The sequence below is a fragment of the Diceros bicornis genome, chromosome 13, assembly GCF_020826845.1.
Source record: "Diceros bicornis minor isolate mBicDic1 chromosome 13, mDicBic1.mat.cur, whole genome shotgun sequence".
In the NCBI taxonomy this organism is placed as follows: Eukaryota; Metazoa; Chordata; class Mammalia; order Perissodactyla; family Rhinocerotidae; genus Diceros; species Diceros bicornis.
Window position 1 is genome coordinate 30,482,672 of NC_080752.1, and position 27,974 is coordinate 30,510,645.

General features: G+C 47.0%; 2 protein-coding genes across 5 annotated transcripts in view; one reads left to right on the forward strand and one right to left on the reverse strand.

Moving 5' to 3' along the window:
• Positions 1-11,274, reverse strand: part of MTOR (mechanistic target of rapamycin kinase) — a 123,861-nt gene extending 112,587 nt beyond the window's left edge. For 2 of the 4 annotated variants that reach the window (XM_058552883.1, XM_058552882.1), the window contains exons 1-8: positions 11,192-11,274; positions 9,107-9,282; positions 8,339-8,447; positions 7,391-7,623; positions 5,885-6,085; positions 4,985-5,119; positions 1,241-1,516; positions 1,048-1,156 (exon numbers count right to left, since the gene is read on the reverse strand). In XM_058552883.1, coding sequence (XP_058408866.1) covers positions 1,048-1,156; positions 1,241-1,516; positions 4,985-5,119; positions 5,885-6,085; positions 7,391-7,623; positions 8,339-8,447; positions 9,107-9,268 — 1,225 coding nt within the window. In that variant the 5' untranslated portion in view covers positions 9,269-9,282; positions 11,192-11,274. Of the gene's footprint in view, positions 1-1,047; positions 1,157-1,240; positions 1,517-4,984; positions 5,120-5,884; positions 6,086-7,390; positions 7,624-8,338; positions 8,448-9,106; positions 9,283-10,617; positions 10,936-11,191 lie in introns of those variants that run through there. The other 2 variants (XM_058552880.1, XM_058552884.1) reach the window with 2 other exon arrangements.
• A 5,088-nt stretch (positions 11,275-16,362) lies between these two features.
• Positions 16,363-25,733, forward strand: UBIAD1 (UbiA prenyltransferase domain containing 1). The gene is made up of 2 exons (XM_058552886.1): positions 16,363-16,981; positions 23,267-25,733. Exons 1-2 carry the CDS (start codon positions 16,453-16,455, stop codon positions 23,752-23,754), a joined length of 1,017 nt encoding a protein of 338 aa, XP_058408869.1. The 5' UTR covers positions 16,363-16,452; the 3' UTR covers positions 23,755-25,733.
• Positions 25,734-27,974: the final 2,241 nt, after the last annotated feature.

The following is a 27,974-nucleotide window of genomic DNA, read 5'->3' on the forward strand; positions in this document are numbered from 1 at the left end:
TTACTCTCCTTGCTCTCATTTGGTCCTGAATGCTTATTAAGCACAGGCAACGTGCACCATAGCGAAGTGCAAAGAGATGTTCAATGGGGTCTCCACATTTAGCAAGTAGGTAGGTGAGACAAAGACATTAAGTATGAACAGGAAACTGGAGTATCATTATAATTTTTACCTTTATCTTATTTCTAAAATGGATTTGAAGTAACTAGAGGCAGTAGTAATATAATAATGGTTTCCATTTATTGGGGCTTACTCCTTACCAGGCACTTAGAGTAGGTGCTTAGGCATTAATGCAGTTCATCTTGTGAGGCAGAGATTGTTATTCTAATTTTACAAGTCAGCAAGTGGAGGCCCAAGAAAGTCAAATAACCTGTCCAAACCCTCGTAGTTAAAGACAGAGACAGGATACACCCCAGGCCTGATGTCAAAGCCTTTCCATAGCTGGAGGCTGTAATGGAAGAGGAAAAGAATATTCCCACCTAAAGTAATCCAGGAAGGCCTCAGGCAGAAGCTAGTATCTGATCTGGGCCAGCTTCAGGAGCCAGGAATTTACACTGCCCAGTGAGAACAGGGCAGGAATACACGAACTCATGATCTATATCACTGATGAAATCTGCTTCTGAAACAACCAGTCCTTCCTCCCTGTGAGTGGCGAGGCAGCTCAGTGACCACCTCAGGGGCAGAAGCAGGCTGGTCAACAAATCCTCCCTGCCCCACCGAGAGGCTGCTGCACAGTATCTAAACCAAAACTGCCCTTCCTTTGGTCTCTTTTAAGTCCATTCATGAACTTGTTGGCTTCTATACATGAGAACTTGTTTGCCTCTAGAACTGCCTCTCTGCCTACACATTCTGACTGTTCCTGTGTCTGCTGCCTCAGACACTTGTAGAAAACCTGGATACCATTGAAACTGGACATGAGGCAAAGAAACCAGAGACTAGCCCCACAGTTGGCGTTGCTTCAAACAAGAAGCAGACATACTTTTTGGAGTCACTTCTTCCCTGTTTAATTACCCTTAAATGGGTAATGATGTCTTCCACGGACATCCTCACCTGTGAAGGCAGAAGGTCGAAATGCAGCCAAGCGGGGCAACAGATTAAGGATTGTCATTTGGATCAACGAGTTCTTGCTATTCCTGCATTTCAGCACCCACTGGCATACCTGAGAGAGGAAGGATACAGGGTTGGCAAAGGAAAGGGAGGTGTGGAGCCTGGGAGAAGAGGGAGCAGGGCTCTTGCCACTTACCTGATCAAATTTCTCCTCCATCAAGTCTCTGCAACACCGGCTCTCCACCAGGGTGGACTTAGCTGGGCTAGGGGAAGCCCCAAATCCCATGAGGCCTTGGTGAGAGCTGTACCCCAGCAGTCCCACCAAGGCATTTGACTGCTGGGGCTGTACAGCCTGGAAACTGGTGAAGGGGGTAATGTGACGAGGTTTCGTTCCGAAGCCCATGAGGTCTTTGCAGTACTTGTCATGTACCAACTGCTGCTGTGTGATTTCTTCCATTTCTTCTCTCAGGCGCTATATACGTGGGGGAAAAAATCATCTTGACTCACAAGTGGCATTCAACCTGGGCACCATGGAGTCTACAGAGCAGCACATTTGCCCAACCCTGAAATGGTACTATTTCCAAAGTGAAGAGTGGCCACTCTTCATCTTTAGGATTAGGATTTCCCCCGAACCTTGCAGAAGGCCTGATTTTGTTCTAATTTAGGCAGAGGAGCACCACCTACTGAACAAAGGAGCAGCAGCAGGGGGCTGGCTGCCAAAGACCTCCACCCTCCTTGGTTTGGAAAAGCTGACTTGCAAATTGCCCTCACTACAGATCTAAGATCAGAGCAATGAAGCCTCCTGCAGGGGTGAGGGGCAGCCCCACGCCAGCATCCTATTAAGGACATCTGCTTTCTTCTCTCCAGAAATCCAGGTAGAAACAACTTAGGCAAGTGATTTTCTCAGAGTTCTAAGAATTCCACAGGAGGTGTGGAATAAGCCAATGGCTGAGAACTCACATCTTTCCTATTCAAAGGGCTGCTTAACAACTCATCCTCCAACAGTCCAAACTGAGAAGGATATAAAACAATTTTCCAAACTTTTCTCCACAAAGATATTTTCATTTTTCAGAAAATCTTGTCCACTATGTTTGTCAAGGTCACCAATGGCTCCTATGCTGCTAAATCTGATGGTCAATTCTCAGTTCTCATCTTATTTGACTTATCTGCAGCATTTGATCCAACTTAATATTTCCTCCTCCTTGAAACTCTTTCTTCACTTGGCTTCTTGGACCCTGGGCTGCCCTGCTCTCCTCCGACCCCCATGCCACCCCAGCTGCTCCTTCTTGGTCTCTCTCGGTTCCTCATCTCCTGACCCCATCTGTTCTCCAACTATACTAGTACCCTTACGGTTCTCATTCAGTTTCATAACTTGAAATAACATCTATATGCTGACAACTCCCAAATCTGTATCTCTTGCTCAGATTTCTCCCCAGAACTACTCAATATCTCCGTTCAGACGCCCAACAGGAATCTTAAACTTAACATGTTCAAAAGCAAACTCCTGACCTTCTACCCAGATCTGCTCCTCCCATCTCAGTCTTCCTATCTCAGTAAATGGCAACACTATCCTTCCAGTTGCTTAGGGCAAAAACCTTGACTCTTCTCTCTCCCATCAACTCCAAATCCCAAATTCAGAATCTAGCCATACCTTGCACCTCCATAACTCCCACAATGGTCCAAGTCACAAAAGGCCTCTGCTAAGATCACTGCAGTTCCCTCCTAACTAGACTCTTGGCTTCAGCCCTTGCCCCTCCAATAATCCATTTTCAACACAGCAGCCAGAGCGATCCTTTTGAAACATGAGTCAAATGTTCCTCTGCTTTTCAAAACCTACTAATAGCTTCCCACTTACCACACAGAGTCTCTACAGTGGCTTCCCAGACCCTACATGATGTGCCCCTCCCTGCCCAGGTTTTCCTCCGACCCCACCTCCGACCACCTCTCTCCTCTTGCTAGGCTCAGTAACAATGACAATTTTCCTCCCCACAAAAGGCAGCACGCTCCTGCCCGGGGGCCTTTGTGCTTGCACAGCTGTCTGGAATACTCTTCCCCAGATCTCTGTATGGCTTTTTTCTTACCCCCTTCACGACCACGCTCAAATATCACCATATTTTAAAACGTATTCCCAGATGCCGGCCAGCATCTTCTGTTCCCTTCCTCTGCCGTACTTCCCTCCGTGGCATCCATCACCACATGATATGTGATGTATTTTACTTACTTGTGTACTGTCTACCTCCCTAGCTACAACGCAATGTTACTCACTGCTGCATTATTCTAGCTCTGAGGACACGGCGTCACTGGCCCATAGTAGGTGCTCAATTAGTATCTATTGAATGAATGAATGAACAAGTTATAAAACTATAATATCTCACATTTGGATAGTTCTTTATAATTTACAAAGCACTGTCATGAGTACTATTTCATTTAAATCTATGAGTTAGGTGATACTGTTCTGTTTTACTGGGAGAAAACAAAGATCCCAGAGCTGTCAAGGCTACAACGGAAAGCACCATGTTATACTTGGGTGGGGAACTCTCTGAGGGCTACCTTTATGGAATGCCCACTGTGTATCAGGTGTTGTGCTAGGCACTCCACAGGAGCCCAATGAGGTGGATAAGATCCCCATTAAAAGTGAGGAAAATAAGGCTAAAGGAGGTAATGTACCCAAGTCACCCAGCATAGAAAGGAGAGGGGATTCAAAGCCAGACTTCTCGTGCTTCTACACAAACTGCAGCATGTGCTGCCCCACCTCTAGGGCACGGCCATTACCAAATGATCACTGGGTCTATTAAAGCAGGAAGCCCTGGGGTGAAACTGCACACCAATCAGCTCCCCACAGGAAGACTCACATACAGAGCTCTGCCTCCCAAATATATCCTGAATCCAGTGTCAGTGGATTGACACAGAATCCACTTCTTAGTGTCTGAACTGCCAATGCTAGTCCAAGCCACCATCGTCACTCTCCCAGACTACTGTAATAGCCTCCTATGGCAGCTGTGAGAACGGGATCTCCAACTACAAGGAATATAACTGACCAAGAGCCCCAGCTGCTACTCTGAAATCTATCGCCATGTTCATGCCAAGGCCACACTTTCCATGGGCTGCTTCTAGCAGTGACAGAACACAGCAGGAATGCTAAGGTGACCCTCCTCTGATGGCCAACTTTGGCTTGAGGACCCCATGACGGCTTTGCACTGTAGACTAGGATACTTCCATCTAACTTTTCTTCCCTTGTTCACTCAGGGTCAGATTGAGGTCTGATGGTTCTTCCAGTCTCTCCCAGCTCCCTCCCCATTTTCTCTCACAGGCTACTTCCCTAAAAAAAATCCTTGCACTTTTAAACCCATCTTCACAGCTGCTTTTCGAGCTAACACACCTCCTAACTGGTCTCCCTGCTTTTATTCCTTCCTCTCCACAAGCTTTTCCCCACAAGTAGCCAATGATAGTTAAAAATGGATGACATCACATCATTCCCCTGCATACACATCTCCAATGTTTGCCCCTGCAGTGAGAATAAAAGCAAGTGTTCACCACTAATTACGAGGCCTACAAATCTGGCCCCTCTTCCCTCTCCCTTGTCCCCAGTGCACCAGGCACACTTCCCTTCTTTCTGTTCCTTAAACCTGTCAAACTCTCTCCCACCTCAAAGCCTCTGCCTGGAACACAATCTCCCTGCCCATTGCAAGGCTGGCTCCTCCAAGTCATGCGGGTCTCAGCTCAAATGGCACCACCTCAGGAAGGGAGTCACCTCCTCCCCCCATTACCCTCCATCTCATTTCTTCATAGATCTGGCCACTATCTGAAATGATCTTGTTTACTTGTTTACAGCCTGTTTCCCCTACAAAATGTCAGCTCCATGAGGATAAAGATCTCGCCCTGTCTTGCTCACGGAATGTGATGGGAGAAGCCTGGACTCCCTTCTCTAATGGCTTCTCACCTCTCCCTCCATGCTGCTGATTCGGACCAGCTCGTTGAGGATCAGCAAGGCTCCATGGATCCGATCATCCCGATTCATGCCCTTCTCCTTGGCCAAGGTCTCATCAAACCCTTTCTCTGCTTCTTCGAATGTGTGCTACATAGAGACATGGAATGCCTTAATTACCCAGTGTCCAAAGTTAGAAAGAACACAGGCCCACTCCATCTATATGGGAGTTCTGAAAGGTTACAGTGCCTGCTCAGCGCCTTGTGACAATATTATCAACAATACCAACTCATCAAATGTTCTTGTTTAATTTAGCAACTCTCACAACAATACCATGAAACAGATACCATTATCATCCCTATTTAATAGATCAAAAACAGAGGCTCAAAGAAATTAAGTGACTTGTCCAAGATCACATAGCAAAGCCAAGACTAGAACCCGGGTCTCCAGTCCCATGTTCAGGGCTCTTTTTGTAGCACAAGGTTCCTTAGTAAGTTCTCTTGGCAGTAGCAATCAGCACAAGACTCATGATACTAGAGGAGAGAGAACTGGCACTTTCTAAATTAGTATCGACTGTATTTCATTGATTCTGAAACACCCATTTTTCCATATTTTAACACCTCTGAAAAGAGATGTCTGATAATTGTTGATAAGAAAGCAGTGAGTCACAGTTTAATTGGCATCATATTTTCATTCTTAGCGGTACATGAAATAACGGTGTGGCTATCAATGGATCTTCACTGTAGTGAAATACAATAAAGTAACTATTGATTCATACTGAGCTTAAAAATCATTTGAGACCAAACCAAACATGATCCTTGCTCTGTGGCAAGGGGCCTGTTGCTGCCCTTCGGGCCAGGTGACACTCGATGTAAATGTGCTTTACTGGTGGTTGGAATGGAACCATCCCCTCACCCTGTACCACTGAGGCTTCTGCATCTCCTTCGGCTCACGCTGGGTGGTGAGAATCAGACAGGCACGGAGGGCGGCTACAGCTCCCTCACGGATGGCCTGTTTGGGGTCCCACACGGCCACAAAAATGTTGTCAAAGAAGGGCTGCACTTGCTGGAAGAAGAAGGTGGGGACGCTGATGGCCAGCTCACGGAGAACCAGAACCTGGGAGAAAAAGGCACACTGAGAACTCTCACCTGTACTGGAAAGTTTGTTCTCTCAGGAATACAGCCTCTGGCTTCCTAGAGCCTATACATTCGGAAAAGAGCATACTTGCCCACTCTTCTAGCTAGGAAATTCTGGGGCTCTAGGAAGGAAAGGAAAATTGATCAAACACCTCTGTGTTCATTATCCTAGGGTGTTTACAAACACAGAATGCTTGTAACGTTAGAACATAAACTCTGGAAGGGCAGATGTGTTCTATGCTTCGCATACTGCTATACTGACAGCCTAGAATCATGCCTGGAATACAGCAAGTATTCAATAAACATTTATTGAATGAATGAATAATCCTGTTTAATATTTAATCTTACTATTATTTTCATTTGACAATGGAAGAAACTGAAGGTGAGAGGTTGCTCCAAGTTACAGAGTTAGGAAGTGGCAAAGCCAAGATATGAACCAGGGTCCAACCAAGTGTGTGTCCTTGCCCCCATAAGATGCTCCCTCCTCGTGGTGCTGGCTCCTAAAGAGGGAGCTGACTGGAAAGGATCCCACCTATGCTTCTGATTCACACTACATTCATTCCCAGATTCTCTCTTTTAAAGACAGACCCTCCTCCATCTCACAGCCTGGAATCCCAGCCCATGAAACCAGCCTTTTTCAGGGAGAGCCTTGAAAAGCTGTGAGGGTATGCCGCTGGAAGAAGAGGATAAGAAGCCACCACTCCCCCAAATGCAGAACAGCCAATGGGGTAAGAGGAAGTTTGGGCTAGGTACCAACCAATAATCAAATGTCTTAAAATTAAACAGGAAAGGCCGGGGAGAAGGCAGACCAACTCTCCCACTGCGGGCAGTGAAAACACCTACTGCCCCTGCTCCTCTCTTAATCCCAGTACTTCCATATTCCCACAGCGTAAGCAGAGAGACCTTGACAAAGATACTGAAGGGATCATGCAGACTGTGCTTTGTAAGCCCTTTGTCTTGTCGCTTCTTCTCTTGCCTATGGCTGAGGGGTGCCTTCTGCTTGGGAGGCAATTTTGCTTCTAGAAAATCAGAGGTCAGGGTAAGCACTTAGGCTGCCTCTCAAACAAAAGAGAATTTAAAGTTTCCTCATCGGTTATGGAGCTCAGAGTAAAGAGAGAAAGGCACTTGGGACAGAATCCAAGGCCACCAAGAAGCACAGTGCCTTTGCCTAGAGTGTCCTCTCTTATCCTTCGCCTTTCAGAGACCTGAGCACATTGTGTGAGGGACCCCGACACAGTGCCATCACTCCCCAGGCCTGGCTGTGCTCCTCCCCGCAGGAACTCACAGCTGCGTGTCTCCGGCCCTCGTTGCGGTCAGCACCCAGCCATTCCAGGGCTCGCTTCACCTCAAACTCCACGTACTCAGCAGTAAATGTGTCCCCCGCCATGGCGAGGCGGCCAATGGCCTTGGAGGCCATTTCCATGACAACTGGGTCATTAGAGGGAAGGAGGTTCCGAAGATAGTTTGCAAATCTGCCGATTCGGGTGGCATTCCCACCTTCCACTCCTATGAGGCTGGCTGGAAAAGAGAGGAAGGCAAAAGATGAGGATGGGCACATGCTGTCCACGAAGCACACTGCCTTGAAAGGAAAGCTGGCAAGTGACCCCTTCCTTTGAGTACAGAGTTTGAGTACAGACTGCAACTTCCAGATGGTAAGGATGCAGATAATTTTCACTTTAACCAACAGATTTGATATTTGTGCCAGAACTACTTACATAATGTAAAATGACCTCATTTTAGTACATATAATTTGTTTCCCCAAGGAGAAAACGAAAACAAACTGGGACTGAATAATAATTCATAGGATGGATGACCAGTCCCCGGGAGTTGAAAATGACCTGCCTTTATTCACTGTACCCCAATTCTACTTTTCCATTCATGAGCGCCGCTACGCCAAACTTTGCTCTATAGAGAAACCAGAGCCTACAAAAAGCAACATGGGAAAGTGGAAAGAAAGCTGGCTTCTAGTCTCAGCTCTGGCACACTGTCTGGCCCTAGAAAAGTCCCTTAATGGTTCTGAGACTCCATATTGAAAACACCTGCTTTGCCTATGTCCCAGCACTGTTGCTAGAATTAATACCTGAATAAGTACACTGAAAGCTACCAGGCTTCTCAAAATTCATTAAACAAATATGAACTAAGCATCTAGTAAGGGGCAAACATGGGGCGCAGTGGACACAAAGGTGAGCACTTTATTCCTAGTTGTTACTGTCATCAGAGACTCTGTCCTTACCTATGGCCAAGATGCCACCTTTCCTCTCATTGGCATCTGAGCTGGAAACCAGTTCAAAAATGTGATGGTTCAGCTGATCATAGAAGCGAGTTGACTCCTCTTGACTCATCTGCAAAGGAAGATATACTCAGAACAATTTCTAATGTCTTCCTTATGGTGGTGGTGGGGGGTGGCAGGGGGATTTCCAAAGATTCAGACCTGAGAAGTGGCCAGCAGGTACATTTCAAAACAAAGACGACAAAGCTACTGCCCAACTCCATACTTTTAAACTGTAGAGCAAGTGAACTCACAACTCACCTGTTTAACAAATACATATTGAGTATTTACTCCATGGCAGGCCACGTCCTGTCCTAGGTTCTACCTAGTACCAGGGGTACAAGGATGAACAAGACATTGTCCCTGACTTCAAGTCTGGTCTCTATTTAGAAAGCCCTAAGCTATCACCTCTTCAAACCCATCCCAACCACTGTTATCAGGCAGAAAGAACTGAGGGTCTAGAATGTGATGGGAAAAAGAAAAAAATTTAAAAAAACAGCTGACTCTATGCTGACTCCTAAAATGTCACAACACAAGAAAGGCCACGGAAATGTGTAACCACTGCAAAGGAAACTGCACATTCTTTGGACATGAGAAATCGGGTGCCTTTCTAAAACAGAACCTCTACATTTTCCGAATCCTTACTTAGCTGTCAAAAGGAATCTAAACCAGTGATGGTACATTTAGCCCAAACACTCCATGACGATTGGCCCAAATGACAGAAGCCCCGACCTCTCGAAGCTCCATGGTGACATAGTGCTGGAGCTCCTTGGCAGCTTTGGCCCTGGTCTCCTCATTCCGGCTCCTCAGGCCACTGGCGAACTGCTGCAGAACGCTCACGTTGCTAGAGGTGGTGGCAGCTGTGGTGGCGGCGGCAGGCCCGGTTCCCAGCATCTTGCCCTGAGGTTCTATGGAGAGAAGCTTCCTTTAAATATTCTGGATAACAAACTATGGTGATGAATTTATTTATGGCCCCAGTTCCTGAACACAAATTTCCACCCAGCCCATCAGGTAGGGGATCCTAAAACAGGTTGGGAGACCTCACTGAGGAACGTGTAGAAAGCCTCAATTCATTTAACAATGACTGCTGTGTAAAAGAGGCAGGGTAGCAGAGAGGGTCAAACTGTGGGCTGTGGAGCCGGACTGAGTCTGAATCCAGTTCAAAGTTATATACCTTGAAGAAGATACTTAAAACATCTCAGTTTCTTCAACTGCAATAGGAGGATAATAGCACCCAACTCATCGAGTTGCTGTGAGGATTAAACGAGTTAATACATGTTGAAAAGTGCTTAAAACAGTGCCACAGTGTAACCGTAATTGTTAGCTATTATTATCATTATTACTACTACGTACGTGGCACAGCGCCAGGTACTAGAGGTAGGGAGGTCGAGAGAGAATAAAATCTGTCTAAGACTGCCGCTTTCCTCAAGGAGTTCAACTTAAAGAGGGAAACGTTATTATTCTGTAGCAGCACTGTCCAACAGAAATATAATACGAGTCACAAATGTAATTTTAAACTTTCTAGTAGCCATATCAAAAAAGGTAAAAAAACAGGTGTAATTAATACATTTTATTTAATCTCATATATAGAATATTCAACGTGTCATCAGTATAAAAGAATCATTGATATATTTTCCATTCTTTTTTTGTTCTGAGTCTCCAAAATCTCGTGTGCGTTTTACAGTTACGGCAATCTCGGTTTGGACTAGTCACATTTCAAGTGCGCTAAGCCACATGTGACTGGTGGTTCCTGTACTGGACAGTGCAGTTCTACAGAATACTAGTACTGGGAATGTGAGCTAAAACAGACTGATCAGTTCCTGAGATCACGCATTCATTCCTCAGTTATGTACCTTCCCTCAATGAGCTCAGGATCTAGAGGGAAACATAAATAATCAGGCAACCACAATAAAGTGGACATAACAGGGCTCAGCCGAGACTGCTATGGAAGTAAAACGCACACCTGACCCAAGAATGTTCAGATTATACTAGAAAACCAATTTTTCAAAATTCTTATTTTTGGAATAATTTGTGAGATGCAGAGGAAAAAACAGGGAAGAACTGGTTTTGAAAAGCTTTTAAATACTCTGGTGCCAAGACAAAAACTGCAGAAGGAAATGTCATTCTTCGGGAAGAGGAAACCCAAGGATCCCTGATGAGAACACAACTATGGAGCGAGGGTGGGGTGTCCGTGATGGGGGGAGGCTGGTGAGGAATTTCCATTCTCAGGAAAGACCCAGTACCTCTTTACAAGGTCTGAGGCCCACCGGCCATCTGCTCCAGACAGAATTCGATGAAAATACTGGGAGCCCAACACCCCAGGGGTCTTGGCGAGGGCTCACTGGGCGGCTGAGATGAGGGATGGGGGCGGGCAGACGGCGAGGACGAACCCAGCGGAACCAGCTCAACCCCGGGACTGGGTCCTCGAGAGGCTCCGGGGCGCACTGCGCGGGGCCGACACTGACGCTGGTCCTCTCTGAGGACATCTGTAGGCGGCTCAGAACAAGGGGTGGCTGACGGGCACGGAGACCCCAAGGCGTCCCGGCAGGTCCGGAGCCGATGGGCCGGTCTACGCGGCGCCAGAGACCACGGCAGGCTGCAGGGTGCGGGGCTCTCCTCGGGGTCCGGGAGGAGGTGGGCGTGGCCTCGCGGGGCGGGGGTCAAGAGCTCAGGCGGCGCCCAAGTCCGTGGGGCCGGTACTGAGGGGACCCCACGTCCCAGACAGGCGACTTCCCGGGGCCCCCCCACGGACCACGCCGGCCGAGGGTCAGGACATTCCGCCGCCGTGGAGGGGTCGGTGCCAGGCCCCAGACTCACCGCGCGGCTTCGGCCAAGGCCTCAGCTGCCGCCGCCAGCGCCGGTACCGCCACTTCAGGCCCCCGGCCCCACCACCCGCCTGGCCCGCTGTCCTCTAAGCCGGGGCGGGAGTGAGGGCGGGCTCCTATTGCTAAGGACCAATCGACAGGCGTAAGAGAAGATGGACTGGAACACAGACCAATAGTAATGAAGGAGCAGTGGGGCTTCGGGACCCGGCTTCCCCAGGGGGCGGGGACTGTTCAAATAGACAAACCACGCGACCAGTGGCAGGAGAAAGGAGGTTTAGGTTCGCTCGGGAGGACCAATCGGTCGTGAGTTGACTTCGGGGGCTTCCACGCACACATCCGGTGCGTCGCTACTATAATTCCCCTCGGCACTGGGGCTGTAGCCGCGCGGAGTCCGCTGTGTGGTGCGGTGAGATGGGACCGCGAGGGGTGGGCGAAGGTGCGTGACCCCGCCCGGTTTAATTCTGAGACCAGAGTGTGAACGAAGCCGGTGCCCGGTAGCTGCTGGAGCAAAAGACCTAAAGTTTTCGGACTAGCTCAACTTATGTACCCGTGATTTCTCTTTTGTTAAGTGTAATATGCATTTGAAAGCGCTTTTAATTAGATTTTCCCACTTTTCCAAAATTATCTAGCTCACAAGATCATTCGCGAGAAACCATAGCCAAGTTTGAACTAAATGAGCCACTCGTAAATAATTTTCAAGCAGCATGGTTGTTAAAACATCCCTTCAAAAAATCAGTTTTAAAAATGGAATTTGACATCTCAGTTTTTAAATACATTCTGTTTATTATAATAAACATTGAAAATTCCTAAATATCTCACAATTGGAGTCTGATAAAATATGCATTCATATTAAGGAAAACGTGTAGCCACTAATAATGATAACGCAGATCAATATTTGCTAAGAAGGAAAATGGTTCAAAGTTTAAAAAAATATGTTATAAAACAGTATGTTAAATATAACCCTTTTAAAAAACATAATTTTTATGTGTTCTGTGTTTACAGAGGGAAAATATACAACTAAGATGTAATGGGACTTGGGGAAGGCATATTTTTTTCTTTGTACATTACCATCAATTACTTATGTAATAAAAAGAAGTGTTTGTTTAAGAAATGTAAGTTTCTAGAAGTCCTAAACTGCCATTTGAAAGAAATTTGCTAATATTCTGTGGCTAACAAAATGCTTTGAAAGATTTTTTTTTAAATATGATTTACTGCTTTAGGTTTAGAATCTTTTCATTGTATTGCTTATTCTGTGAACTAATTGTTCCTCTGCATTCCACATTTTTCACTTGTGTTCAACATTTCTATTTTTAATCATTAAACATTTTTGAATATTATATATTCACTGTGCAGATCTTAACATAAATAAAAATTATATTTATCATGAAAAGTCAGGCTCCACCCCTGCCTCTTCACTACTTATTTTCTTATTTCCTAAGTATCCCTAAAGTTTCTTTATGCAATACAATCAAATATAAATATATATATTCTTTTGTGTGTATGTGAGGAAGATTAGCCCTGAGTTAACATCCATTGCCAATCCTCCTCTTTTTGCTGAGGAAGCCTAGCCCTGGGCTAACATCCATGCCCATCTTCCTCTGCTTTATATGGGACACTGCCATGGCATGGCTTGACAAGCAGTACGTGGGTCCACACCCAGGATCTGAACCTGTGAACCCCGGGCCTCTGAAGCAGAGCACATGAACTTAACCACTATGCCACTGGCCGGCCCCTAAATACATATTCTTATTTTCCCTTTTTGTTACACTATATACATTGTTCTGCACTTTTTAAAATTTTAGGGGGTCTTGGAGATCTTTCCATCTTAGTATATAAAAAGCTTCCTTGTTCTTTTGTTGTTGTTTTGGTTGCATAGTATTCTATCACGTGGATATACCATTATTTATTTTTCCAGTCTTTTTTTTTTTTTTTTGTGAGGAAGATTAGCCCTGAGCTAACATCCATTGCCAATCCTCCTCTTTTTGTTGAGGAAGACTGGCCCTAGGCTAACGTCCCCCATCTTTCTCTACTGTATATATGGAATGCCTCCACAGCGTGGCTTGATAAGCAGTGGGTAAGTCCACACCTGGGATCCAAACCTGCAAACCCCGGGCCACCAAAGCAGAGCACATGAACTTAACCACTGTGCTACCGGCCGGCCCCTTTCCAGTCCTCTTTTGATGGACACTTGTGTTGTTTCCAAATTTTTGCTATTACTAATTATGCCGCCTATTAATGCTTTTGGACATATATAATTTTATTCCCTGGCAGTTGTACCGAGATAAATATGCGGAAGTGGAATTACAGATTCAGAGAGTAAATCCATGTGTACCCATGCTTGATGGATATTGTCAAATTGATCTTTATAGAGGAGGTACCAATTTTCACTCCCACTAGCAATATATGAGATTTCTGCCACCTTAAGATGTAAGGCCCTGTTTTCTTATCTTTTTTTTATTAAGGTATAATTGACATAGATTATATTAGTTTCAGGTGTACAATATAATGATTCAATATTTGTATATACTGCAAAATGATCACAACAATAAGTCTAGTTAACATTGGTCATCATACACAGTTACAAAAATTTTTTTTTCTTATGATGAGAACTTTTAAGATCTACTCTCTTTGCAATTTTAAAATATGCAATACAGTATTATTAACTATACTCACCATGCTGTACATTATATCCCCAGAACTTATTTATTTTATTACCTGCTTTCTAATTAATCAAAGATGCTTTTATAGCAACAGTAATCAGTGCATCTGTAGATCTCTTTTCAGTTTACAAAGAGCTTTCTTATCCATTATGTTAAAATAATAACTAATATTTATTGAACACTTACAAAGTATCAGGCATTTTAGTGGACATTATAGAGCAATATAAAAGGAGACTGGAGTCAAACTAACTGAATCTGAAACTCAGCTCCAACACTTACTAACTATATGAGCAAGTACTTAATTTCCAAGTAACTATTTCTTTATAAAACCAGAAGGGTTACAATGTACCTATCTCAGTAGGCAGTGTTGTGGGGTTAAACACCAATACATGTAAAGCAACTAAAACACTGTATGACACATGTGAACAGTCAATAAATGCTGTTACTGTTATTCCTGAACATTTCTGTGAGGCAGGCTGTATTGTTCCCACTTTACACACAAGTAAACTGACACACAGAGGGATTAGGTCGTTGAGTTGGTAAGTGATGGAGCCAGGATTTTAATACACCTGCTGCTTCCTTTTCTCTGATTTGGCAGCGTAGGACTCTCAGGTTTGGCCAGCGTCGCAAGTATGTGCTGGGTGGTGGAGCTGTAAATATTTAACAACCAGCTAGCTGGTAGAGGAGGGGGGCATGTATGTACATACAGGGCTGTTTTCATGGCTGTGTGACCTATGAGGTCGTGATGTTGTGTCTTGAAATTCTTAACGATTTTTGAACCAGGGGCTCTGCATTTTTATTTTGCATCGGGCACGAAAATTATGTAGTCCATCCGTGTACATGTATGTTATATGTGTATTATAACTTTATGTGTTATATATGTTGTTATAACACATGTAAAGGATGTGTAGCACACAACTTACAAATAAAATACACACTACTCTTTATTGTAAATTCCATATGGCAGGTTGATTCTAACGGTATGCTTTCTTTGATATTGTGTAGCCTCCTTATGGCTGCAATTGACCAATAAGTGTAGTCTCCCATGAATGTTGGTTGATATTTTCTTTTATGTTAATGAGTAAGAAAGAGGAAAGTGTGACAATCAAGAGATGTTGGAACTTCACTAGTTTCTCAACGACATGAGTGGCTTCTTTGCTGAACTGGATAATAATTTTCCAATACTGGAAGAATATTTCCTCAAAGTCTTGTTGCTAGTCACAAAGTAACAGCTACAGAATTAACACACTTTTACCTTCGACCTGCATTATTAACTTTTCCTTGTCCCTTGCTTAAGTCTAGAGGATCAACAAAACAATTATCAAGGATTGGCTGATTTGCTCAGTATAAAGACTCCCATCGTGGCAGGTTTCAAGCTACCAGCGGATGTCACTGAATGAAAAGCTGGGACGAGATGAGCAGAAGCACATTATTATGTAGTATTTCCACAATGCAGATACAACAGACGCAAAGAACCTGAAGAGCATAAATGCTAAAATGTAGTGAAATAATTAGGAAGTAATGAGGTTCGAGTATCTGTTACCTTTGTTTTTAATATAGTTTTATCTAATTGTGAGTTTGTGTAATTTAATTTTTAGTAATGGCTGTGCCTAATGACCAGTTCACAAAATTCCTAAAAATGTAACAGTTGGCTCTCTCCAGCCAGAACAAGCTACAGGTATGGACCATAAGCTCCCAGAAGGTGGGCAGTGGAGACACAGAGCTGGCCACCTGGTGGGGTGGGGAGGAGGGCGGTTATTTGCATGAATAAGTAAATAAACCAGAATATGGAAAAAAAAAAAAAAAAAGGGCAGGCAGGGCAGTATATGGCATATGGTAATTGCACAATAAAAAGCGGGAATTACCAGAACTAATAATTTCTTAGACATTACAAGTTTCTCATTTAAAAAGGGGGGGATAATTATACCTTTCTCATGGCCCTCAATGCGCTCCCTGATTTTTGTCCATTTTGTTCACTGCTGCGTACCATACTGAGTGCTCAATAAATGCTTGTTGCATACAGTAGGCTCTCAATAAATGCTTGTTGAATAAAAAATGAATGAGTCCTATTTCGGTGAGTGAAAGCGCTTGGTAGGTCGGAAAGCGATAAGCATTCGTGGTCGTTCTTGTGATGCTGAGTTAAGCTGTTTCCGGCAAGTCTAGGAGCAGCTGCAGGCGCGGACCTCCGGCCAGGAAAGGGGTGGCCCGCGGGGTCACCGCCCCGGCCTGGCCCCGGCCGGCCCAGTGCGCGCGGCGGCCCGTGTTTCCGGGCGGGCCTCCAGAGGCGGGCGCACAAGATGGCGGCCCCGGTAGCCGGGGGTAGGCGGCTGCAGCTCGGACTGGGGCACTAGCCGGGGTCGGGCCCAGAGACAGGCTTCGCCCAGGTGACGGGAGGCCGGGGCTGTGCCGCCGGGCCGGTGGGTGCCAGGCCGCTCGCCGCTGTGCCCGGGCCCGCCGCCCCGACAGCTCTGCGCGGGCGGAACCGCAGGAAGGTCAGGTCCGGCCGCCGCGCCCCGCCCCTCCTCGCCCCGGGGCGGTCGCTGTCTTGTGGGTGGCTCACCGTTAGCGTTGACTTCGGCCACGTGCGGCCTCCATGGCGGCCTCGCAGGCCCCGGGGGAGAAGATTAACATCCAGGCGGGAGAGACGGCCAAGGCTGGGGACAGGGACCCTCTGGGGAGCGACTGTCCGGAGCAGGACAGGCCCGCCCAGCGCTCCTGGAGGCAGAAGTGCGCCTCCTACGTGCTGGCTCTGCGGCCCTGGAGCTTCAGTGCCTCGCTCACCCCGGTGGCCCTGGGCAGTGCCCTGGCCTACAGATCCCAGGGCGTCCTGGACCCCAGGCTGTTGGTGGGGTGTGCCGTGGCTGTCCTGGCTGTGCACGGGGCTGGCAATTTGGTCAACACTTACTATGACTTTTCCAAGGGCATTGACCACAAAAAGAGTGATGACAGGACCCTGGTGGACCGAATCTTGGAGCCCCAGGATGTTGTCCGGTTTGGCGTCTTCCTCTACACTTTGGGCTGTGTCTGTGCGGCTTGCCTCTACTATCTGTCCCCTCTGAAACTGGAGCACTTGGCTCTCATCTACTTTGGAGGCCTGTCTGGCTCCTTTCTCTACACAGGAGGTAAGAATGGGCCTGTTTCCTGTGCTGCAAGTCTTAGTTGCATGTCCTGGAAACACTGCGTGGCACCAGAGTTATAGGGCTAGAGGAGAGGTGTCGAAGGTTCTTTTCTGATCTAGGCCATTTACACGAGATCTGTAACGTGTAGGTCATGTGGATTTTTTGAAAACAGTAGTGAGTTGAGAAGATCCTGGCTTGGCTGATGGGTGTTAGGAAGGACTCACATGTATGGAAATTTTTGGTACTGCAGTTTCAGTTACCCACAGTCAACTGAGGTTCAAAAATATTAAATGGAAAATTCCAGAAGTAAACAATTCATAAGTTTTAAATTGCAGTCTGTTCTGAGCGGTTGTTACGAGCCAGGCACTGTGTACATGAACACAGCAGTCACAGATCCCTGCCCTCGTGGAAGTTATTTTATGTATTGTGAGGAGAGACAGAAAGTAAAAATAGTAAATTATAGTTAAGATGGCCAATGTCCTGGTTGCTCAGGACTGAGAGGGTTCGTTCCCGGGATGTGGGACTTTTGGTGCTGTAACCAGAAACGTTTCTGGTAAGCCAGGACCGGTTGGTATCCTGATTGTAGTGTATGAAAAGATGATAAGAGCTATGGGGAAGAGATGAGTAGAGCAAGGAAGGAGGACACTGTTGACCATTTTAAGTAGTTTGATCAGGGTAGGCCTCATCAAAAAGGCAACACGTGGGCAAAGATTGAAGGAGCTGAGAGGTGAGGGAGTTGGCTAAGCAGATAGCTGGAGGAAGAGCTTTCCAAATCTTGGAATGGCAATTGCCAAAGGCCTCAGGGCAGGAGTGTCCCTGAAAAGTTTGAGGAACAGCATGGAGTCCAGTGTGTGAATGAAAGAGTAGAAGGAGGTAAAGTTAGAGAAGTACATTTGGGGAGGGCAGGGAGGCACACAGATTGTGTAGGCCTTAATGTTTTAGAAGTGTCCCTCTGGCTGAGGTATTGAGAACCGATAAAGGGGAGAGGGCGAGGACAGCAGCAGGAAGACCAAGGAGGAGGATGTTGAGTAATCCAGGCAGAGACGTTTCGTGGCAGTAGTGGAGAGGGAAGAAGCGGTCAGATTCTGAATATATTTTGAAGGTAGATAGGGTTTGCTGATGGATGGGATGTGAGGCAAGAGAGAAACAGAGAAATTAAACCTAACTCACAGGTTTTGTCCTGAGCAACTGGAGTATTGGAGTTGATGTCAAGTGAGGTAGAGAAGGTTGAAGATAGGTTTTGGGGGAGAAAATTGGGAAATTGACTGTGAACATCTTAATGTATGAGATCTCCAAATGGAGATGATAAATTGATAGTTGGATAGAAGAGTCTGAGTCCAGGGAGAGGTCTGAGCTGGAGAGATATACCTATTTGGGAGTCCTTGGCGCGTAGATAAAGTTGTACGACTGGGTGAGGTCGCCGGAGGAGGGACTGTTGATAGAGACATGAGGGGGACCAGGACTGAGCCCTGGGCACTCTGACATTAAGAGGTGGGGAGAAGAGAAGGAACTGGTAAAGGGAACCATGATGAAGCATCTGGAGGAGAAAGAAAAAAACCAAGAGACTGTGGTGTCCTGGCAGCCAACTGTAAACAGTTCAATAAAAGAAATCAATAGGATGCTGTAATGGAATGTGTGAGGTCGTGGTGGAGGGAAGAGGCCCTCTCTGTGAAGGTGACTCAAACTAAGACTTGAAGGATAAGGAGCCAGCCATGGGGCAGAATTGGGGTCTGATTGGGGTGCCGATTCCTTTAGCGCTGAGGGAACAGCAAATGCAATTGCCCTGGAGTTGGGGGAGCTTGGCATCTTCTAGGATCTACCGAAAGGTCGGTGTGATCAAGAGGGAGAACGAGATACAGTTGGAGAGGTGGACAGGGGCTAGACCATGCTGGTCTTCCAGGGCCTCAGTCTCCTCTGCTGGTTCCTCCTCACTCCCAACCTCCAGGCTCAGTCCTTGGACCTCTTTTCTCTAGCTCCTTTTACCCTCTTGGAGATTTTAGCCAGTCTCATGGCTTCAGATGCCATCTATGAAGCTGATGACTCTCAAGTTTACACTTCCAGACCAGATCTCTCCACTAAACTCCAAACTCATCCAACTTCTTCCTCAGTAACTTCTCTTAGAGGTCTCACAGGCGTCTCAAGCTTAGCATGTCTGAAACCAAATTCCTGATCTCCCCAAGGAAGCCTGCTCTACCCACAGCTTTCCCCATCTCACTTGACGGCAGCTTCATCCTTCTAGTTCTTTGGGCTAAAAATCATGGGTATCATCCTTGACGCTTCTTTCTCACGTCTCACATCTAGTCCATCAGCAGTCTTGTTGACTCCACTTCTAAAACGCATTTGGGACCTGACCACTTCTCACCACCTCCCAGCACCACCACCACTGTCGTCTCCCTGGATTATTGTGGCAGGTTCTTCACTGCTCTCTGCACACCCCCTTGTCCCCTTCAGGCTGCTCCCAAACCAGCAGGCAGAGTAATCCTGCAGCTCCATCAGTCCTCTGCTCAGAACTCTCCGAGGGCTCCCATCTCGTTCAGAGTAAAGGCCGGGGTCTTTACAATGACCCCCAGGCTTTCCATTAGCTGCTGCTCCTCTCCCCTCCCCACAACTCTCTGAGCTGCCCCTCCTTTCCTCCAGCCACACTGCCCTCCTGGCTGTTTCTGGAACACGCCTGCCCCACGTCATTTGTAGATGCTGTTTCCTGGATTTGGAACACTCCTCCCCCTTCTATTTGTACGATTTGCTTTCTAGCCTCCTCCACCCATTTGCTCAAATGTCACCTGTTTAGTGAGGCCTTGCTTTCTACCCTGTTTAAAATGACTAGACATTAAAGCTTTTTGCAGCAGTTGAAAAAAAAATGAAATAAAAAATCACACACACGCCCCCGTGTGCTCCCCATGATACCTTCACTATTGCTTTCCTCTGCTCTATTTTTCTTCACAGCACATACTGCCTTCTAACATACCATGTAAAGGACTGACTTCTTAATTGTCTTCCCCCTTAGACTGTAAGCTCCCTGGGGTTAGGGCTGTTAGTTGTTTTGTTCTCTACTGAACGCGTGGTGCCCAGAACAGTGCCTGGCATGTAGTCAGTACTTAATAGTCATTGAATGAACAAATGTGGAGACATGGAAATGTATTGAGCAGAGTAATGACATAATCTGAGTTATGTTTTTTTAAACATTGGTTTTGATTGATATATAATTGACAAACTGTGAAGTGCACGGATCTTAAGTGTTATTGTTTCATGAATTTTGACAAATGGGTACAGCTGTCTAACCCACACCCTTATCATGATACAGAACATTTCCATCACCCCTAAAAGCTTCCTTGTGCTTCTTCCTCGTCAATTCCCACTCTCCCCACCCCTATCCAGAGGCAACCACTGTTCTGATTTCTTTCACATAGATTAGTTTTGCCTGGCTAGAGCATCATATAAATAGAATCATTCAGTGTGAATTCTCGTGGCTAGCTTCGTTAGCCCAGCACAATGGTCTTGAGATACATCGTGTTGTGATGTGCATCAGTAATTCCTTCATATTGCTGAGTAGTATCCATCGTATGGACACACCGCGGTTTGTTTATCCATTCTCCCGTTCAGCGACATTTGGGTTGTTGCCATATTTTGACTTATGACTGAACATTCATGTTCAAGTCTTTTTGTGGATATTTTTTTTCATTTTTCTTGGGTAAATGCCTAGGAATAGAATTGTTGGGTCATAGGGTAGATGATGTTTCACTTTATGAGAAGCTGCCAAAGTGTTTTCTAAAGTGGTTGTACTGCCATTACACTCCCACCAGCAATCTTTGCTAGTTCCAGTTACTCCACATCCTTGCCAACTTTTTTATTTATGTTTTAACAAATTCATTCTGGCTGCTGTGTGAAGAATGGTCCAGTGTTTCACTGTGCTGGCTCATTTGGAAAATGGTGTTGGGAAGGGTGGGAATGCCTAAAGGGAAACTCCCAGGGGGGCCTCTCTGAACCAGGTGGTGCCAGTGAGCCTTGGGCCGTATGTCTGACACTCAGGAAACAGGGCTTTCTCCCCAAGGGCTCTATCATTTTCTCATGTCAGATAACCTCAAAAAGGTTGCCAGACCTTTCTCTTCCCTAGAGTGGGTTTGTGGTTGGTTTTTGTGTAGGGCCTGTTTAAGGTGGGGCTTATCCTTACGTTATTTTTTGGCCAGCTCATCTAAGCAGATGTTCTTGGGTGATCTAGCCAAAGGTCAAGTCTGTAGAGCTGTTGTGTTTTCTTCCATGGCCAGAGCCCTGAAGTCTGTTTGGAGAGCTGAGAAAACAAGCAAAAGAGGAGCAGCTGCTGGTGGAGAAACTTGCTAGATCTGTGCTGGGAGTATTGCTGCCTGGCATCTTCCTTGGGCAGGGGCAGTCCCCTACATGTGTCAGACGTTGCAAGAGACATCGATTTCCTAATTTAGAACTGGAGCTCATGTTCTCCTTGAGAGAACTTCCTCCTGGAGGGCATGTCCTCAGAAAACCAAATTATTTGTCAAAGTGCTGCATGGGGAGTACAGAATTAGTTTGCTGTGTGAGGGTGGGTATCAGGGGCCATGCCTGTTATACGCTTTCCTGGGGATGCTTCATTCTAAAGAACCAAGGGTGGTCGTTAACACCAAGGAACCCCAAATGCTAGTGTGGAGGTAAACTTGGGCTGAATCTTGCTCTTTGGCTGCCATGCCTTTAGATCCTCTACAGCTCAGTGCCCCTTATCATTTTAGGCTGGTTAAAATGCAGTGGATTACCCAGTAGTTTTCTTTATTTTCTGATCCTGAGGCCACACCGTGTTAGCTTGGTTAGATCTGGAGGTTCCCCAGGCTTCTGTGGCACTGTGTGTGGGGATCACTCCTTGAGTGGGCGCCTCTCCCCATTCCATGCTGCTTTACCTGTTGCAGTCTGAGCGGGACGCCTTCCCTGACCCTGGTCCCGAATTCCAGGTGCTTGTTACTGCAGCTCTGTGTTCAGTTCAGCCTGTGTGCCAGGTGTTGGGGAGCAAGCTGTGAACAGAGACCCAGGCCCTGCCGTCGTGGAACTTACAGTTTACAGGAAAAGACGGAGATTAGGTAATCAGAGATGTGATGAAGTTTATGAACGTGGAAGTCAGAGCGCTGTGGGAGCATCTTGCCAGGGGAACCAAATGTGGTCCTGGGGGTGAGGGAAGGCTGCCTTGAGGAGTGGTATTTAAAGTTTGAAAGGATGAATAGGAGTTAGCCCGGCAAAGGTGTCTGAAGGCTCTGAGGAGCTGAAAGAGGTCTAAGGGGAGAAGGGAGGAGAGCTCCAGGTGAGGCAGGAGAGAGGTAGGGCAGGCCTGGAGGTAAGCCAGGTGAGAGATCTGGGGCCTTTGTCCTGGGGAGAACTTGTTAATGAGGGTTTTCAAGTGTATGCTGGGGGAGGGGCGTGGTCAGATCAGTGTTTTTGAAGGCTGGCTCTGGCAGCAGTGTGGAGATTAGATTAGGGATGGGGAGGGGGAGGTTGTTATAACAATGGAAGCCAAGGGACCGATTAGGAGGGTGTCGCAGTATTCCAGGTATGGATGACCGTGGCTTGGATATGAGATAGAATGTGGCATGGAGATGGAGAAACTGGGCAGGTTTGAACGTGGATTAGACAGGGTTTGGAGTAGATTAGCAGGACAGGAGGAAAAATTATGGATGATTTAGAGTGTTGACTTCATGGGAACCGGGGAGGGGAAGCAGCATTATACCCTCACTGTCTTAGCTGTTTCATTCCTTATGTGGGTGAAAGCTCCTTTATGTTCAGTGTGGGGTCCTGGAATTTACTGAGATTCACTGGGGTTTTCAAAACCAGAAGGTGGCTCTGGAGGTTGTTGAGGGAGGAGGTGGAGAAGTAAGAGACCGGGAGGGATGTTCCATGAGGGACTGATCTGATGGTGTTATAGACAGAAGCAATGTCTTACAGTCTTGGCGAAGGGTGAACTGGGTTGTAAGACCTGTTAGATCCTTGTTGAGCTGTGTGTGTAGTGGGAGCCCCCGGCTCTATGTTGCAGGGCTTAGTTGGGGGACAGTAGCAAGGAAAACTTGGGTTTGACTCTGAAACCTGCCTGGTGCTGAAAGATCAGTATTGTCTGTACCTCTGTGTCATTGAAGAAGAAATCAGGGTTTGCTCTGGAGGGGACAGGAACTCAATGACTGCCCACCCTCACAGTCTAAGAGTTCACCGTTCCTGGCCAAGAGTGGCCTGCCTTTTGAATGGTGAACAGTCCCTCAGTTTCCAGCCCTTGATCTCACACCAACTCTCTGGGTTTTCTGGCTGCAGGAATTGGATTCAAGTACGTGGCTCTGGGAGACCTCGTCATCCTCATCACTTTTGGCCCACTGGCTGTGATGTTCGCCTATGCCGTCCAGGTGGGGTCTCTGGCAGTCTTCCCACTCATCTATGCCATCCCCCTCGCCCTTAGCACCGAGGCCATTCTCCATTCCAACAACACCAGGGACATGGAGTCCGACCGAGAGGCTGGCATTGTCACACTCGCCATCCTCATCGGCCCCACCTTCTCCTACATGCTCTACAACACGCTGCTCTTCCTGCCCTACCTGCTCTTCAGCATCCTGGCCACGCACTGCAGCATCAGCCTGGCACTCCCCCTGCTCACCATTCCCATGGCCTTCTCCCTGGAGAGACAGTTCCGAAGCCAGACTTTCAACAAACTGCCCCAGAGGACTGCCAAACTCAACCTCCTGCTGGGACTCTTCTACGTCTTTGGCATCATTCTGGCACCAGCCGGCAGTCTGCCCAAACTCTGAGGGGACCAGTAGCTCCCCCCACAACGTGTCCCCCTGTCTTAGAAGGTGTTGAAGGCAGAGTTTCTGAGGAGGGAGGGTGATTTGGCAGAGAGGGACTTAAGGATGGCTGGTGAACTGTCACCTTTTTTTATTATTTGCGTTCTTGAAGATAGTGTTTTGTTTTTGTTTTTGTTTTTGTTTTCTTCCATTTTATGGAGAATCTTGAAACCACTCTGGTATCAGAAGGAGGTGAATTGGATGCGTGACTCTTGTTTTATTTATAATTTCCACTAGAGGGTGTTGTCAGGTCATTTGAAAGTGGACTAAAATGCGCTAAGACTTTGTGAAGGAGTGGCCGAGTTGGCCCCCTGTCCTGAAAGGGCCTTAGTGACTGGGCGAAGTGTCCGCGTTATCTTGGTCTTGCAGGATATAGTATTAATTGGTGCCTGGCCTCAGTGACACAGGGAGTACCTGTCTTTTCCTCTGAGCGTTTGGGTCCTGAAATACACTGCTTGAGAAAGTCTCTCATTAACAGCCTAGTGTGGCTCCCGGCTTTTTGCCTAAATTGTGATTCTGATGCTTTTGCCCTTCATCTCTCCTTTCACTTACTGCCACAGTCGAAGAAAAGTGTCAGATCACCCTGCAGCAAGACCGTCAAGCCCCGGACTGGGAAGGAAAAAAAACCCCACCCTCGAGGCTGCTGAGAAATCACTCTGCTTTTGGGTAGAAATTGGTAGGATGGCTGTTTTCCCTTTGTAGAATCCACTGGAATGACAGGGAGGACTCCCAGCCCTTTCAGTAACTGTTAGGAGCTCTGAAGTTGTAGAGGCACTGCTGTCCTTGCGGGCTACTTAAAGCCCACGGGCAGCTTTTTCCCCAGCCCCCGTTGCCTCTCCTGATGCTCCCCTGCGCCCACCCTCCGTTTCTTTCGGGTTCTCATTGGTGTGTCTCCCAACTGTGGAGCCTGACTGTTTGGGCAGCAGCTTAGCACTGAGTCAGGGACAGTTACCACTTCCCGCAGAGCCACAGATGAGCAGACCAGGGACATCAGCTCCTCCATGAGTGAAAAAGCCCGTAGACAACGGTCCTGACCCTGTGCACCTGGAATGCCAGGCGCTGCCAGTGAAGGAACTGTCTTCCTCCTTGAAGACAGATGTGCAGTAATGACCCTGCCTCTCCTGAGGGCTTCAGTTGCCGTGTGCAAAGACAGTTTGCACTCAGAGTGGGGAATTCCCGTGCTGCTCGAAGCTGCTTTTGACTTCACTTCGTCGCCTGTGAAGTGTAGTTTCTGGGCTAGACCAGCTCAGTTGCGTTTGGTCCAAGACAAATGGATTGAGGCCGTGATTGTTACACTTTTCTGTTGTGGTCATAGAGGTTCTGACAGGTGTTGCAGTCTTGGCCTACAGAAAATGACATAAGAAGTAGTTCTTAATCCTTAAAATCAGGCTAATAATGATTTGGCTCCTTAAGTTGGAATTGGGCAGCTTACTTGGAAAAAACATATTTGGAAATTGCAAAAGTTCCTCTAGGTGGTATGTCTGCAGAGATCCAGAATCCTCGAATAGTGGTCAGAGCCCAGTAACGAGGAAAAGAAGGATGGCCTTTCTCTCCTGCCTTTCTTCCCAGCACCGTTTTTGTTTGATGCCAGGCTTGTGGCATTTCGATGCTCACCGGGGTCCTGCCTTCAAAGACATGCTCTTCGGTCTCCTCTTTAACACAGGCTCTTCTCACACAGGGCTCTCCCCTGAGGCTGTAGGACCAAGAGCTCCCTGCGTCCTCAGACCAGACCACCTTTGTAAGCACTCCCGTCGGGGTGTCAGTTAACCTCTGCACTATGTTCTGGTGCAGATTTTAATGCATATTTTTGTATATAAATATTTCTAGAAGGCCCAATTCGGTGCCAGGTTTTATATGCAGGTCACCATAATTTCTATTATGTCCCGACTCAATGAAGGTTTTCTTTAGACCTGTTAATAAAAAAAGGGAAATGTTTATCAGTGGTCTGGCTTCCAGTGTTTCTTTGCTTTCCTCCTACTACTTGTCTAATTGTCTGATTGTGAACTCTGATTCATAAATCTCAGGAGACCAGCTCAGGGATGTTGGGACATTTAGTGGGGGCAGGGGGTGGGGTACCTGATCTTTGGTGATGAATGTGGATAGAGTGTGACCAGATTTGATGAGCCCTTGGAGAAGACAGCAGTGACCACTCAGAGCCAGTCAGGCCAGCTACACCTCATTTCCTTCTGTCTTTTCCTACTTTCATTTTTCTTTTTTCTCGATAGGGTCACTGTGCTGATAGATTGAGAACGTGTAGTAGACAGAGTACATTTGGGTTTCAGCTAGGCACTTGACAATAGATCCTTATGAACAAAGCAGAGAGATGTGGGATGGATAACAGTCTAGTCAGATGAATTTCTGGGAAATGGAACCAGCTGCGGGAGAGCTGATTGCTCAGTGAATCAGTGTCCATGGGGAAGGAAGCCTTCAGTGGCACATGTGAGCCTGCCCTCTGCCCTCTGCCCGGCCGGGCTCAACACCTGCTGTTAATGACTGGAGTTAACAAGGTTTTGTGCACCTTGGAGGAAGAGCTTACAAAATGACTGACAAATCAAGAGGTTGCTTTGATATGTCAAAGGAAAAATTTAGCGTGAGTAAATATAAATCTATATACTTGGGTCACAGAAATCAACTATATAACATCAGAAGGGGAAGATGTGTGGGGTGACGGCAATAGATGTGGTGGGTATGAATTTTATCGATGACTCGGGGGTACAACATGCCCTTATTTCTGTGAGTCAGATGTATTCTGCTCCTCAGTGGGGTGGCTGGAAGTTCAACCTCAGTCACCTCTCGAGCCTGCTCCCATCCCTGTAGGATCACCAGGACTCTGGGCCTCTGTGGGGCAGAAGCAGGGATGTTGGCTGGGCCCTTGCTCTGTTTGCTCACCATCTGTAAGGTCACTTCTCTGCCACTTCATGCTGGGGTTTGGCCTAGAATCTACCCTTGTTTTGTGGACACTCTGCTCTGGAAGGGTTTGAGATGCCCCCACAGCAGCCCTCCTTACTGGCGAGTACTATGGGGCTGCAGGGCACTTGTCCCCGCCACTTCATCCCCGTTTCTGCCCTGTCTGGGGAAGGCACCCATTCCCTCCATGATCTACCTCGTCCACCTGCCCTACTCAAAGCATCTCCCTCCTTCCCCACCCCTTGCAGGACCTTCACACAAAATCCCACCCCAGGGGCCTTCAGAAGCTCAGAGCTGGCCTCTTCTGGAGTGGGGCAGTGAGATACATCCTATATTATCTTACTAACTCTTCTGTTATTTCTGCATTAAAACAGACATCTGAGCCCGTGCATGACCTGGCACGGAGCTCAGTTTGAGTCAGTCATGAGCTCTGACTTCCATGAAGATTAATGTGATCAGAGGTGGAATCAATAGGAGTTTAGTGTCCAGAGAAGGAAGGTGCAGGTCCTGCCCATCCCGTGTTGTCAGATCACAGATGGGGGGCTGGGTCCATTTCTGGGCACCTATCTTTTCTTAGTTTATTTTTTCTCGATGGAGCAAGTATGGTGATAGATTAAGAGCACGTCGTGGATATAAGACATCTGGATTTCAGCAAGGTTATTTGACGATGTGATATGAAGTGGGGAATGGATGAAAATACAGTTAGAGGAACTTTATTCTATGTGCATGTGTGTGCAGGGGTGTGCACATAGGTGTGTTTTCACATTGGTAACAGCTGCAGCAGAGATTTTATGTCTCAGTGCGGGAAGCACATTTTGAAGATGTTATTAACAAAGTGGATCCTGTCCAGAAAGCAGTAGGCCGATGTGACGGGCACTCAGAACCATGTCAGCGTGGAGGGGGCTCACAAGAGGGCTGTCTTGGGGAAAAGGGATTGGGCCTTTTTGTTTTTTGCGTGTGACTTCGAAGGCAAAACTAGGACCAAGGGGTGGAAGTTATGTGGCCCCAAGTTTAAGCTCTTAGGTCAGGAAGAACTTTCTAGCCATTAGGGGAATGGGCAAGTGAGATGTTTGAAACGTCCCGGTGGGCAGTGAGTTCCCTGTGACTAGAAGCATTCAAGCGAGAGGATGATTCCTTGTTACACACTTTGAAGCGAAGAGTTGGACATCAGAGAGGGGGTGTATGAGAAGACCTTAAGGTCTTCCGATCCTGTGATATGGTTGTTCTGTTATTATGGGATTGTCTCTCAGACATGACCCCGGGGGTTGGAAGGACAG